Below are 14575 nucleotides of genomic sequence, written 5' to 3' on the forward strand. Positions count from 1 at the left end.
TCTCCCCAGTTTCTGTCAGATTGCTTTCCCTTACTGATTTGTCATTTTAAAAAATACGTATTTTCTACATGCTGTCCAAGTTTACATCTGTTGCAAAGATCTTTTTGTTAAGCATTTGTATTTTAACCTGGTTTGTGCCTTCTTACTGTTTTTCGTATTTCTGTCTTTCATCCATTTGGGAATACAGATATTTTTTGAGACAGACTCTCTCTCACTCTGTCACCCAGGCTGGAGTGCAATGGTGTGATCACTGCTCACTGCAGCCTCCATCTCCCAGGCTCAAGCAAATCTTCCGCCTCAGCCTTCTGAGTAGCTGGGACTATAGGCATGTGCCAGCACACCTGGCAAATTTTTTAAAAATATTTTGTAGAGATGGGGTCCTGTTGTGTTGCTAGTCTTGAACTCCTGGGTTCAAGCAATCCTCCTGAGCCTCTGTCTCCCAGAGTACTGAGATTACAGGCGTAAACCACTGTACACAGCCTTTTAGGTATAATTATTTATTTTTATTTCATTTTATTTTTTGAGACAGAGTCTCAATCTGTCACTCAAGCTAGAGTGCAGAGGGGTGATCTTGGCTTACTGCAACCTTCGCCTCCCAGGTTAAAGCAATTATCCTGCCTCAGCCTCCCCGGTAGCTGGGATTACTGGCGTGTGCCACCAGGCCCAGCTAATTTTTGTATTTTGAGTCAAGACAGGATTTCTACTGACCGTTTTGGCCAGACTGGTCTCAAACTCCTGACCGCAAGTGATCCACCCACCTCAGCATCCCAGAGTGCTAGGATTACAGGTGTAGGCCACCTCACCCAGTCTAGGTACAATTTTTTAAATATGCTGTGAGGTAGGGATCTACTTTTATTTTGCTTCACATTGTCAACCAATTTCCTGAACATAACTTATTACTTTATTGTTTCTGACAGAATCATGATGCTACTCTGAAGTGTGGGAGATCATGAACATGACAAAAATCCGCATTCTTAAAGAGCTCACTACTTAGTGAGGAAGCACACAGGGTAAAAAAGCAATTACCAGAAAATGGCAACAACAGTTTTTATAAGGGAAGGCATTCTGAAAGAACTTAATCTTGTGAGAACACAAGCAGTTTGACAGGTGATAATCTTTTTTTTTTTTTTTTTTTTTTGAGACGGAGTTTCGCTCTTGTTACCCAGGCTGGAGTGCAATGGCACGATCTCGGCTCACCGCAACCTCCGCCTCCTGGGTTCAGGCAATTCTCCTGCCTCAGCCTCCTGAGTAGCTGGGATTACAGGCACGCACCACCATGCCCGGCTAATTTTTTTTTTTTTTTTTTAGTAGAGACGGGGTTTCACCATGTTGACCAGGATGGTCTCGATCTCTTGACCTTGTGATCCACCCACCTCGGCCTCCCAAAGTGCTGGGATTACAGGCTTGAGCCACCGCGCCCGGCCTGACAGGTGATAATCTTCATGAAAAACATTGTATGTGTCTTATTCACCACTATGTATCTAGCACCTAGTACAGTGCCTGGTACCTACTAGGTACCAAAATACTAACTGAATGAGATATCCAAGATTGACAGCTTCAGAATTGCCAAGCCAAAAATGTTTATTTATTTATGTATTTATTTATTTTTGAGACAAGGTTTCACTGCCTCCCAGGCTGGAGTGCAATGGTGCGATCTCAGCTCACTACAACCTCTGCTTCCCAAGCTCAGGCAATCCTCCTGCCTCAGCCTTCTGAGTAGCTCAGACTCCAGGCACTTGCCACCACATCTGGCTAATTTTGGTTTTGTTTTGTTTTGTTTTGTTTTTTGTAGAGACAGGATTTCACCATGTTACCCAAGATAATCTTGAACTCCTAGGCTTAAGATATCCACCCTCCTTGGCCTCCCAATGTGCTGGGTAGGCGTGAGCTACCGTGCCTGGTCCAAGTGTTTATTGATGGTGAGAGATGGTGGAGTTTTTCACATCAAATCACAAAAATATACCGTGAGTTTCTTCAAAACAGAAACTATGCCTTATTTATTTTTATATCTCCAAAATCTAGCAGAGATAAGGAAAGATTTTTGTGTTCCCAGTGAGTTCCTATAGCAGGAACAGTGAGCCCTAATTAATCTGAGCCCTAGGGAAGAGACTCAGGACTCACCCTTCATTCTTCTGTCTTTGAAGCCTTAGTACTGTACAGGCTATGGCCTGTGAGGAGTGCTTGACGTTCAGATGCCATTCACTAAGAGTTTGTTACTGCTGTTGCTGCAATCCACCCCATTTTGAATGCTTTATGACTGTAAGCCCTTTGGAGCACAATTTTTTATGGTCATTCATTCAACAGACATTTGCAAATCAGGAACTATATTCTCCCTTTTATATTGGGCACACAGAAATGAATCAGACATGAAACCTGTCCTCCAAGAGCTTACAGTTTGTCAAGAGACAAGAAGATATATACCCATATAATTGTAATATGAGGCACTCTGTTAAAGGCTAAGTGAGAATTGACAGGATGGAGCTGTCACCCTGAGCTGTTTAAGCAGAGGAGAGATAACATTTGAGCACCAAAGATGCATGAGATTTGCTAAGTGGGAAGAAGAAAGAACATTCCAAGCAGAGGCAATGGCATGAGGAAAATCTTGGAGAAAAGGGAAAAAAGTTTTGTTGGGAAGGGTAAGCAAAAAGACCATTATGGCCAGGAGTACATCAAGAGTCACAGACTCATATTTTTAGGAGCCAGATGGGTAATAAACATGAATAAAATGGACAGGGCTAAATATTTGAAGAGAGATTCCCTAAAGACTCAGACAGCTTTAAAATTCCTCTCACCAAGGAATTGTTGAAGCAAAGTGATGGATGCATGAGTTCATTATACTAATATGTGTGTTTTTGCATATTTAAACTTAGAGAAAATGTTTAGCAAAACACGAAGTACAAATATGAGAACTTTTTTTTTTTTTTGAGAGTTAGGGTCTCACTCTGTCACCCAGGCTGTAATGCAGTGGCACCGTCATAGCTCACTGCACCCTCCAGCTCCTGGGCTCAAGTGATCTTCCTGCCTCACTCTCCTGAGTCACTAGGACTGCAGGCACAGGCCACCACACCCAGCTTAGCAAGGGTTTTGCATAAAGCAGCAAGTCATTCAAGATGTCTAGTAGAGGAATAACTTCATGGAAAGCTAAATTTAGGAAGATTCATTTTAGGAGAAGAAGAAAAGAGTTGTATCATATATTTAGTTGAACATTTGTTGCCTATCTTTACTATGCACTAGGCTCTAGTGATATAAAGGTGTATAATTTAAGGCACAATTCATGCCCTTGAGAGCTCACCTATATATAAATCCAACATTAACATCTTAATATATTATTTTGTACTTGCTGCTGTGTTGCCTTCTGGTTGCATTTGAGTTATTTCATGTTTGTTGGAGCCTCATCAGCTGATCTAAACCTACTCCCTCCCACCATTCCCACCAAGCCCATGTTGGTCATCAGAAATGGACTGACTGCTGCAAATAACTCCTGTTATCATAGCCATGGCTATTTTATTTTTCTTCTGTTCTCTATTTCAGGAGTAATGTGAGGATTCTTGCTTTTCTGGAAGCTAACACATAGTCAGTGCCAAAGTGGTGACAGAAGAAATCTTGGGAGAAAGCGTTTTTGCTTGTACTTGACACTGTGCTGGGCCCAACATGGCTCCTGTGAAGATCAGCCATGTGGTATCATTTTCTTCTCAGGTATCTTAATCAGCAGGCATGATTTGTTTTCTTGATAACTGAAAGGAGTGAAAAAAATAGGAGTCTTGGCTCCACTTTCAGAAAACTCCCAATCTAATAGAAGAGACACTGTGAGTTCAGAGTGTAAGAGAAGAAACAGCTCTTGTCCTCAGGTTGTTCCCATAGAAGTACAGGAGGTGAAAAGAAGTGTTCTCAGAAAAAAAAAAAAAAAAAAAAAAAGAAGTGTTCTCAGAAGTGGAAAGTACAGAAAGCAGCACCCTCAGGATTCCACCCAGTTTGAAGGGCGCTGGCAAAGCTGTAGGCCCAGAAACTGCAGCAGGATCCTCAGAAGGGGAGTTTGATCATTCTGTCATTGAGAACAGGGCAGGACATTTGAGGTAATCCCAGACCTGTGAGGTTATCACCACCATCAAATGTGATCTCAGCCTCCTTCCTAAAAGTTCTACAGTATCCCAATTAGAGCTAGATCCTAGGCCCTGAGTCCAGGCCTGATCTGATGTGATTCTTAGGGACTTCCTACCTTTTCCTCTTCTGTCACTGCTCTATCTATTTACTCCTACTCCCCCTCTTTCCCTTCTGTTACCCTGGTCTTTCTCAAGGGGTGCCATTGGCATTTAGGGGCATAAGTCTGTATTTTTTAGCAATTTTATTTGCATAATGGGATATTTAGCATCCCTTGCCCCCAGGTTTCCTAGTCATTGTGACTGTCAAAAACATCTCCCACACATTTCAGGGAGATCCTTAGACCAGGCACAGGTGATTCATGCCTGTAATTCCACACTTTGGGAGCCCAAGGCAGGAGGATCTCTTGAGTCTAGGAGTTCAAGGTCAGCCTGAGAAACACAAGGAGACCCCATTTCTACAAAAAATAAAGAATTAGCCCTGTGTGATAGCATGTGCCTGTAGTCTCAGCTACTTAGGAAGCCAAGGCAGGAGAATTGCTTTGAGCCTAAGAGGTCAGGGCTAACCATGAGCCATGACTGTGCCACTGCACTCCAGCCTGGGCAACAGAGCAAGACCCTGTATCAAAAAAAGAAAAAGACTCTTAGAGGATCTTTAGGAACTAATATATTAACCCCTATTCTAAGTAAAATAAAATTAATATTTTGCTTATTCTCCTTACCTGCATGGTCAGGCTAAACAATTTGCTTCATAGACTTTTTTTGGGATGGAGTCTTGCTCTGTTGCCCAGGCTAGAGTGCAGTGGCACGATCTCAACTCACTGCAACCTCCACCTCCCTGTTTCAAGGAATTCTCTTGCCTCAGCCTCCCGAGTAGCAGGGATTACAGGTGTGTGCCACCATGCCCAGCTAATTTTTGTATTTTTAGTAGAGATGGGGTTTCACTGTGTGGGGCAGGCTGGTCTTGAAGTCCTGACCTCATAATCCGCCCACCTTAACCTCCCAAAATGCTGAGATTATAGGCATGAGCCACTGCACCTGGCCGCTTCATGGACTCTTAGCCTTATAAAATGCTAGAGAACATTAGCTAATTTCAAACTCTGTGGTTTTCAGTTGTACTCTGGAGAGACCCACTTCAGCAAGTTGAAAGGGAGAGGGTGACACGTATGTCTCTAGTCCTCCCCACCTGTGATTTTACCAGAGCTCTCCTTTTATTTACCAGAAAAAAAAAAAAAAAAGCACCCGCACATGTCAGTGTAAGATTTCAGTTAAAAGGATTTTATTGCTAACACAAAAACAGGGTTGAAAACCATGAGGCTGGTCTCCCTCTTTTACTTATGGATGGAGACATTTAGATTACAGGGCTCATACCTGTAATCCCAACACTTCGGGAGGCTGAAGTGGGAGTATAGCTTGAGGCCAGTGGTTGGAAACCAGCCTGAGCAACATAGCAAGACCTCATCTCTACAAAAAATTTTAAAATTAACTAGGTCTGGTGACTCACATCATCCTAGTACTTTGGGAGACTGAGGCAGAAAAATTGCTTGAGCCCAGGAGTTCAAGACCAGCCTGGGAAACATGGTGAAGCCCCATCTCTACGAAATATACAAAAGTTAGCCAGGTGTGCTGGCATGCACCTGTAGTCCCAGCTCTTCAGGAGACTGAGGTGGGAGTATCCTGACCCTGGGAAGTTAAGGCTGCATTGAGCTGCGATTGTGCCACTGCACTGTACCCTGGGCAATAAGCAAGACCCTATCTCAATTAAAAACAAAAATAAAAACTAGCTAGGTATGGTGGCACACACCTGTCGTCCCAGTTACTCGGGAGGCTGAAGCAGGAGGATCACTCAGGTGATCCTCCCAGGGATTCGAGGCTGCAGTGAGCCATGATTGTATCAGTGCACTCCAGCCTGGGCAAGACCCTGTCTCTAAAAAAAAAAAAAGAAAAGAAATAATTTTTTTTAATTTTATTTTTGAGACAGGGTCTCACTCTGTCATCCAGGCTGCAGTGCAGTGGCACAATCTCAGCTGACTGCAACCTCCACCTTCCAGGTTTAAGCGATTCTCCTGCCTTAGCCTCTCAAATAACTGAAATTACAGAAAGAAAGAAATTTAGACCCAGAGAGGGAAAGTTGTTTACTCAATATCTCTCAACCAAAAAATAACTGACTTTAGGTTAGAACTCAGAATTTAGCCGGGCGCGGTGGCTCAAGCCTGTAATCCCAGCACTTTGGGAGGCCGAGGCGGGTGGATCACGAGGTCGAGAGATCAAGACCATCCTGGTCAACATGGTGAAACTCCGTCTCTACTAAAAATACAAAAAACTAGCTGGGCGTGGTGGCGCGTGCCTGTAATCCCAGCTACTCAGGAGGCTGAGGCAGGAGAATTGCCTGAGCCCAGGAGGCGGAGATTGCGGTGAGCCGAGATCGCGCCATTGCACTCCAGCCTGGGTAACAAGAGCGAAACTCCGTCTCAAAAAAAAAAAAAAAAAAAAAAAACTCAGAATTTATATCTCAAGATCACTAATTAGACTTTATTAATAATTTTACATCTAAGTATCATTTATAAACTTAGAATAAAAATCTTTGACTTTCTTATCTCACAGGATAACTATAAAGATAAATAAATGTCCTGGAAAACATCTTATAAATGAAATAGTATAACATGGTGATTAAGAGCTCTGCTTTTAGAAACCTGGGAATTCTGTTTTGCTTGGTTATTTAGCCTGTGGCCTTCAGTAAGTTTCTGAACCTCTCTAATCTTCAATATTGATCTGTTAACTTGGAAGTAGTAATATAACCACCTAAGAATTGTTACAAAGATTAAATGAGGTCGTCTGGTAAATGGGATAGAGGCAAATGGTGTCTGTAAACCGCTTGGCACATGATAACAGTAGTCCTATGGCCTCCCATCTAGTGCCTTTTCTATCAAGTTAGAATGACTGGGAAGGTTTGAGATTATAGGGATCATGGCCGGGCGTGGTGGCTCAAGCCTGTAATCCCACCACTTTGGGAGGCCGAGGCGGGTGGATCACGAGGTCAAGAGATCGAGACCATCCTGGTCAACATGGTGAAACCCCATCTCTACTAAAAATTCAAAAAATTAGCTGGGCATGATGGCATGTGCCTGTAATCCTAGCTACTCGGGAGGCTGAGGCAGGAGAATTGCCTGAACCCAGGAGGTGGAGGTGGCGGTGAACCGAGATCGCGCCATTGCACTCCAGCGTGGGTAACGAGTGAAACTCCGTCTCAAAAAAACAAAAAAAGAGATTATAGGGATCACTGATTTGTGGGCATCCTTTTTCCCTTGAGCCCAGTGAGATTCCTGATTTTCTCCTCCTCTCTTACTTAGGATCCCAAATATCCTGTAGAGAACTTGCTAAACCCAGACAGTCCAAGGAGACCTTGGCTCAGCTGCCCTCAAGACAAGAGTGGGCAACTGAAAGTGGAACTACAGCTGGAGAGGGCAGTGCCCATTGGCTACATTGATGTGGGTGAGTTCTCTATGGCCTAGGAACCTCTGAGTAAGAACACAGGAGTGATATTCCCCTCTAACCACTCCACTAACATGTCTCAGTTCATTCCAGCTCAGCAGCATTTATGGAATAAGTTTTGCCTGGGTGTCAAAAGGAAATGTGGCCCTTGCCCTTGGACCAGATCTGTGTGGAGAACTCCAAGGGCTCTATTCACGTGGAATACAATGTGAATGGTGCTCCTCGAATTATGCAACATAACTATCATGTTTTGATCTGAGTGGTCTGGGTAAAACCTTAGGACACTGACATAATTATAAATCCCGACCGGGCACAGTGGCTCATGCCTGTAATCCCAGCACTTTGGGAGGCCAAGGTGGGAGGATCCCTTGAGCCCAGGAGTTTGAGATCAGCTTGGGCAACATGGCAAAATCCTGTCTCTACCAAAAATGCAAAAATTAGCCAGCTTTGGTGGTACACGCCTGTAGTCCTAGCTACATGAAAGCCTGAGGTAGGATCGCCTGAGCCCAGGAGGTCAAGGCTGCAGTGAGCTGTGATGACACCACCACGCTCCAGCCTGGGCAACAGTGAGACCCTGTCTCGAAAAATAAAAATAGGACCGGGTGCGGTGGCTCACGCCTATAATCCCAGCACTTTGGGAGGCCAAGGTGGGCGGATCACAAGGTCAAGAGATCGAGACCATCCTGACCAACATAGTGAAACCCCGTCTCTACTAAAATACAAAAATTAGCTGGGCGTGGTGGCGCACACCTGTAGTCCCAGCTACTCGGGAGGCTGAGGCAGGAGAATTGCTTGAACCGGGGAGGCAGAGGTTGTAGTGAGCCGAAATCGCACCACTGCACTCCAGCGTGGCGCCTGGCAACAGTGCGAGGCTCTGTCTCATAAATAAATAAATAAAAATCCCAACAAATAAAACCTGCATACACCTGTAAATATCAGTCTCAGGAGAATGCTAGAGAGATGACCTGTGCAAGGATAATCTGAGAAGGCTAAAAAGGAGTTTATGGATTGAGAAGATTGACCTTAGAATTCTCTGGAATCTAGAACGTCAAGTCCACTGGTCTCAGTTTTGTCAGGACAGAGATGTCAGGCTCCCTAGAAAGGAATTAAGAGAGACAGAATTTAGTGCTATCCACCAGGGCCCGAGGACGGAGAAGCAACAGATCTTTTTAAACGGGAAGGTTTTTGGCTGGGAGGAACATGGTAGATGTGGCGACATTGGTATTTAGTAGACTGCCGTCTCATTCCACTACAGTCAATGATTCCCTGTGGGACTCCACACATCACTGAACCTTTCTGGCTTTCATCTAGCTATAAAGTAGAGGAATGTCCTCCTTCTACCCTATTCCTTTGTCTTTAGTCGTCTCATCCCTCTTATCCTTCTCTCAACCTTTTGTCCCCAGGTAACTGTGGCTGTGCATTCCTGCAAATTGATGTGGGCCGTTCTTCCTGGCCCCTGGACAGACCTTTTGTCACCCTGCTCCCTGCAACCATGCTAATGTCTCTAACTGATTCAAAGCAGGGGAAGAACCGCTCCGGGGTCCGCATGTTTAAAGATGGTAAAGAGGGCAAAAGCAGAAAAAAGTGGGGTGGTCTTTATGAGAAAAGGAGATGCAGTACTAAAGAGCTGTGGGTGCTATTAGGTTGTAGACTGTGGGAGGGAGCCTGTGCAGGGGCTTAATTACATCTCTTGGGGCAAAGGGTGGTTAAGGAATGGTGTGCTTGTGTGTGAGATCTGTGTGGTAAGGATGTGTGCTAGCTAGGGAGATGGAGATTTATGTTTTTTGGTTTTTTGTTTTTTTTTTTTTAATTAAGACGGGGTTTCACCATGTTGGCCAGGCTGGTCTTGAACTCCCGACCTCAGGTGATCTGCCCGCCTTGACCTCCAAAGTGCCTGGATTACAGGCGTGAGCCACCACGCCCAGCCAATTTATGAACTATTTACATTTATACATGTGATTCGGTAGGGCCCAATATATAGAACATACACACTTATTGATTAATATGTTTTTGTGGTTGGGCATGGTGGCTCACCCCTGTAATCCTAGCACTTTGGGAGACCAGGGCGGGTGGATCATCAGAGGTCAGGAGTTCGAGACCAGCCTGGCCAACATGGTGAAACCCCATCTCTACTAAAAATACAAAAATTAGCCAGATATGGTGGTGTGCACCTGTAATCTCAGCTATTCAGGAGGCTGAGGCAGGAGAATTGCTTCAACCTGGGAGGCAGAGGTTGCAGTGAGCCAAGATCATGCCATTCATTGCACTCCAGACTGGGTGACAAGAGGGAAACTGTCTCAAAATAATAATAATAATAATAATAATAATATGTTTTTGTGTGTTTAAGTGTGGATGTAGGATAGATGTTGATGGAAGTAATGGAAGGCTACATAGTGGTTATAGTTATGTAGCTTATGATGTTTACTGAATTCTGTTTATACAAATCTCTGTTCACTAGGCACTACAGAAGAAACATAAGATCTGATTCCCAGCCTCTAGGGATGTACAGTTTCATAAGGATTTGTTCATTTTTAAGTTGGAAATATTTGTAATGTAAAGGAAGAGTGACATTGGAGGGGCATATGATTTGGAGGAATCGAGGTACTGACTGGACAGTGTTAGGAACTAAAGATGTTCAGGGTTTGTGATATCGGAGTGTGATACTGTAAGCATGTGGAGCACGTGGTAGTGCAAGGGAGGTTGAGGTCTTATGATCCAAGGAAGGTCAATATATATCTCAGCTAATCCACTGGGCCCCTACTCTACAGATAACTTCTTCTTAAAGTGAGATATTGATGAGGTCCCTGGAGAGGTATAGAATTCATGCTGGGAATAGTGTGGAACTGTGACAGAGGAGTGATGGTGGGAAGGCAAGGGACTGGATAGGAGAAGGCCCTGACTGGTCTGCTTAGCATTACCATACCCGGAGCACCCAAGCCTAAGGGGACATTTACTGATGACCTCCTTCTTCCTTTTGTTGGAGTTTACTCTCTATAGCTCCTTTCCTTAGTATTGACCTTTTCTTCCTCTTTCTTTCCCATTTATGCATTTCCATTCCTCCAATTTTCTTTCTCTTTTTTCCTTGAGTTGACTTCCTGGCTCCTGCCTCCGGAGAGTCATGGGATCGACTTCGCCTGACCTGCTCCCAACCCTTCACACGTCATCAGTCCTTTGGCCTGGCCTTTCTACGGGTGCGTTCTTCTCTGGATTCCTTAGATGATCCTGTGGAGGGTCCCTCAGCCCTTGTGAGCTCTGTGCTGAACCAGGTATGTATGATGGTAGAGTGAGGATTTAATGTTTTCCCTTCCTTTTCAGGTTTCTGGTTAAGAAGCTGGTGCTGCCGGGCGCGGTGGCTCACGCCTGTAATCCCAGCACTTTGGGAGGCCGAGGCGGGTGGATCACGAGGTCGAGAGATCGAGACCATCCTGGTCAACATAGTGAAACCCCGTCTCTACTAAAAATACAAAAAACTAGCTGGGCGTGGTGGCGCGTGCCTGTAATCCCAGCTACTTAGGAGGCTGAGGCAGGAGAATTGCCTGAGCCCAGGAGGCGGAGGTTGCGGTGAGCCGAGATCGCGCCATTGCACTCCAGCCTGGGTAACAAGAGCGAAACTCCGTCTCAAAAAAAAAAAAAAAAAGAAGCTGGTGCTTGTTTGAGGCATAGAGATACACACACACACACACATACACACACACACACACACACAAATACAAGCATCAGTGGGTTTGATACCCTTTCTTACATGTAGGAGTGAACTCCTCTCCTTCCCTCTGTCACAGGTGGAATATGCAAGTGAGTGAGCCTTGGATATAGCATACACAAAGCTTCTGGACCATTTGCTCTTTAGCCTAAATAAATTATTCTTGGATCCAAACTTAACTTCATACTTTCTTTCTAAGTTATTGGGTGACTGTAGCTTTTATCAGACTTTTCCTTTGAACACTGAAAGTCCCAAAGCTCCTGTGTAGTTTCTCTGTCATTATTTCCTTACAAAGTTGTATCCTTACATGTGTGCTTTGCAGTTCCATTTGTTCCCCTGCTTTTCTCCCTGTACAACACACGTGTACAGACACTCCTTGGAGATGTTCCAGATTTGGTTCCAGATTATGGCAATAAAACAAGTCACACACAGTCTTTGGTTTTTCAGTATATATAAACCAACAATTATCTGAACCTTCAGTGAGTCATGATCTTTTTGCTGGTGAAGAATCTTGCCTCAGTGTTGATAGCTGCTGACAGATCAGGGTGGTGACTGCTGAGGGTTGGGCTGGCTGTGGCAATTCTGTAAAATAAGACAATGAAGTTTGCCACCTCAGTCTACCTTTCCTTTCATGAAAGAGTTCTCTGTAGCATTGATGCCATTTGATAGCATTTTAACCACAGTAGAACTTCTTTAAAAATTTGAGTCGGCCGGGTGTGGTGTCTCACGCCTATAATCCCAGCACTTTGGGAGGCCCAGGCGGGTGGATCACGAGGTCAAGAGACTGAGACCATCCTGGTCAATATGGTGAAACCCCGTCTCTACTAAAAATACAAAAATTAGCTGGGCATGGTGGCACGCGCCTGTAGTCCCAGCTACTCGGGAGGCTGAGGCAGGAGAATTGCTTGAACCCAGGAGGCGGAGGTTGCGGTGAGCCAAGGTCATGCCATTGCACTCCAGCCTGGGTAACAAGAGTGAAAAACTCTGTCTCAAAAAAAAAAAAAATTTGAGTCAATTCTCCCAAACACAGCCACTACTTTATCAACTAAATGAATGTAATATTCTAAATCTTTTTTTATCATTTCAATGATGTTCACAGCATCTTCACCAAGAGTAGATTTCATCTCAAGAAGCCACTTTGCTCATCTATAAGAAGCAACTCCTCATCTGTTCAGGTTTTATCTTGAGATTGCAGTAATTCTGTCACATCCTCATGTTCCATTTCTATTTTAGTTCTCTTACTATTTCTTTTTTTTTTCCAAGACAAAGTCTTGCTCTGTTGCTCAGGGCTGGAGTGCAATGGCACAATCTCAGCTCACTGCAACCTCTACCTCCCAGGTTCAAGAAATTCTCCCACCTTAGGCCGGGCGCGGTGGCTCAAGCCTGTAATCCCAGCACTTTGGGAGGCCGAGGCGGGTGGATCACGAGTTCAAGAGATCGAGACCATCCTGGTCAACATGGTGAAACCCCGTCTCTACTAAAAATACAAAAAATTAGCTGGGCATGGTGGCATATGCCTGTAATCCCAGCTACTCAGGAGGCTGAGGCAGGAGAATTGCCTGAACCCAGGAGGCGGAGGTTGCGGTGAGCCGAGATCGCGCCATTGCACTCCAGCCTGGGTAACAAGAGCGAAACTCCGTCTCAAAAAAAAAAAAAAAAAAAAAAAAAAAAAAAAAAAAAAAAGAAATTCTCCCACCTCAGCTTCCCAAGTAGCTGGAATTACAGGTGTGTACCACCACACCCAGCTCATTTTTTCTATTTTAGTAGAGATGGGGTTTCACCATGTTGGCCAGGCTGGTCTCGAACTCCTGGCCTCAAGTGATCCACCCCCTTCAGCCCCCCAAAGTGCTGGGATTGTAGGCATGAGCCACCGTGCCTGGCCTAGTTCTCCTACTTCCTCCACTGAAGTCTTGAAAGCCCACCAGAAGAGTTGGAATCAACTTCGTCCCAACTTATGTTAATAATGATATTTTGACCTCCTCCTGTGATTCACCAGTATTCTTTTTTTTTTTTTTTTTTTTTTTTTGAGACGGAGTTTCGCTCTTGTTACCCAGGCTGGAGTGCAATGGCGCAATCTCGGCTCACCACAACCTCCGCCTCCTGGGCTCAGGCAATTCTCCTCTCTCGGCCTCCTGAGTAGCTGGGATTACAGGCACGCGCCACCATGCCCAGCTAATTTTTTGTATTTTTAGTAGAGACGGGGTTTCACTATGTTGACCAGGATGGTCTCGATCTCTTGACCTCGTGATCCACCCGCCTCGGCCTCCCAAAGTGCTGGGATTACAGGCTTGAGCCACCGCGCCCGGCCGATTCACCAGTATTCTTAATGGCAACCAAGATGGTAAATTATTTCCAGAAGGTTTTCATTTACTTTCCTAGATCCATCAGAGGAATCACCAACTATGGCAGCTATACCCTTACAGAATCTATTTCTTTTTTTTTTTTTTTTTTTTTTTTTTGAGGCGGAGTTTCACTCTTGTTACCCAGGCTGGAGTGCAATGGCACAATCTCGGCTCACCGCAACCTCCGCCTCCTGGGCTCAGGCAATTCTCCTGCCTCAGCTTCCTGAGTAGCTGGGATTACAGGCACACGCCACCATACCCAGCTAATTTTTTGTATTTTTAGTAGAGACGGGGTTTCACCATGTTGACCAGGATGGTCTCGATCTCTTGACCTTGTGATCCACCCGCCTCGGCCTCCCAAAGTGCTGGGATTACAGGCTTGAGCCACCGCGCCCGGCCAGAATCTATTTCTTAAATAGTAATGCTTGAAAGCTGAATTACTCCTTGATACATGGGCTGCAAAATGGATATTATATTAGTAGGCATGAAAACAACATTAAGCTCCTTGTACATCTCCATCAGAGCTCTTGGCTGACTAGGTACATTACCAGTGAGCAGAAATGTTTTGAAAAGAAATCTTTCTGAGTATTAGCTTTCAACTGTGGGTTTAAAATACTCAGGAAACCATGCTGTAAACAGATGTGTTGTCATCCAGACTTTGTTGTTCCGCTTATAGAGCACAGGCAGAATAGATTCAGCATAATTCTTAAGGGCCCTGGGACTTTTAGAATGGTAAAAGAGCATTGGCTTCAACTTAAAGTCACCAGCTGCATTAACCCTAAAGAGAGAGTTAGCTTGTCCTTTGAAGCTTTGAAGCCAGGCATTGACTTCTCTTCTCTAGCTATGAAAGTCCTAGGTGGCATCTTCTTTCAATAGAAGGCAGTTTCATCTACACTGAAACTCCATTGTTTGGTGTAGACACCTTCATCAGTGATCTTAGCGAT

At 44.6% G+C, this 14575-nt stretch overlaps 2 protein-coding genes across 8 annotated transcripts in view; one reads left to right on the forward strand and one right to left on the reverse strand.

Moving 5' to 3' along the window:
- XNDC1N (XRCC1 N-terminal domain containing 1, N-terminal like) overlaps positions 1-14575 on the forward strand; it is a 34450-nt gene that overhangs the window by 2958 nt on the left and 16917 nt on the right. For 2 of the 5 annotated variants that reach the window (XM_074400982.1, XM_074400984.1), the window contains exons 2-5: positions 3532-3696; positions 7448-7589; positions 8993-9148; positions 10677-10855. In XM_074400982.1, coding sequence (XP_074257083.1) covers positions 3652-3696; positions 7448-7589; positions 8993-9148; positions 10677-10855 — 522 coding nt within the window. In that variant the 5' untranslated portion in view covers positions 3532-3651. Of the gene's footprint in view, positions 1-1145; positions 1431-1792; positions 3697-7447; positions 7590-8992; positions 9149-10676; positions 10856-14575 lie in introns of those variants that run through there. The other 3 variants (XM_074400985.1, XM_074400983.1, XM_074400986.1) reach the window with 3 other exon arrangements.
- ART5 (ADP-ribosyltransferase 5) overlaps positions 7443-14575 on the reverse strand; it is a 46599-nt gene continuing 39466 nt past the window's right edge. Inside the window, exons 5-6 of one of the 3 annotated variants that reach the window (XR_012518074.1) lie at positions 11597-11871; positions 7443-8684 (exon numbers count right to left, since the gene is read on the reverse strand). Coding sequence is in view for 1 of the 3 variants with exons in the window: in XM_074400988.1 (XP_074257089.1) it covers positions 11774-11871 (98 nt within the window). In the remaining 2 variants the exon portion in view is untranslated. Of the gene's footprint in view, positions 8685-11217; positions 11872-14575 lie in introns of those variants that run through there. The other 2 variants (XR_012518073.1, XM_074400988.1) reach the window with 2 other exon arrangements.

Source organism: Saimiri boliviensis, chromosome 6 (assembly GCF_048565385.1).
Source record: "Saimiri boliviensis isolate mSaiBol1 chromosome 6, mSaiBol1.pri, whole genome shotgun sequence".
In the NCBI taxonomy this organism is placed as follows: Eukaryota; Metazoa; Chordata; class Mammalia; order Primates; family Cebidae; genus Saimiri; species Saimiri boliviensis.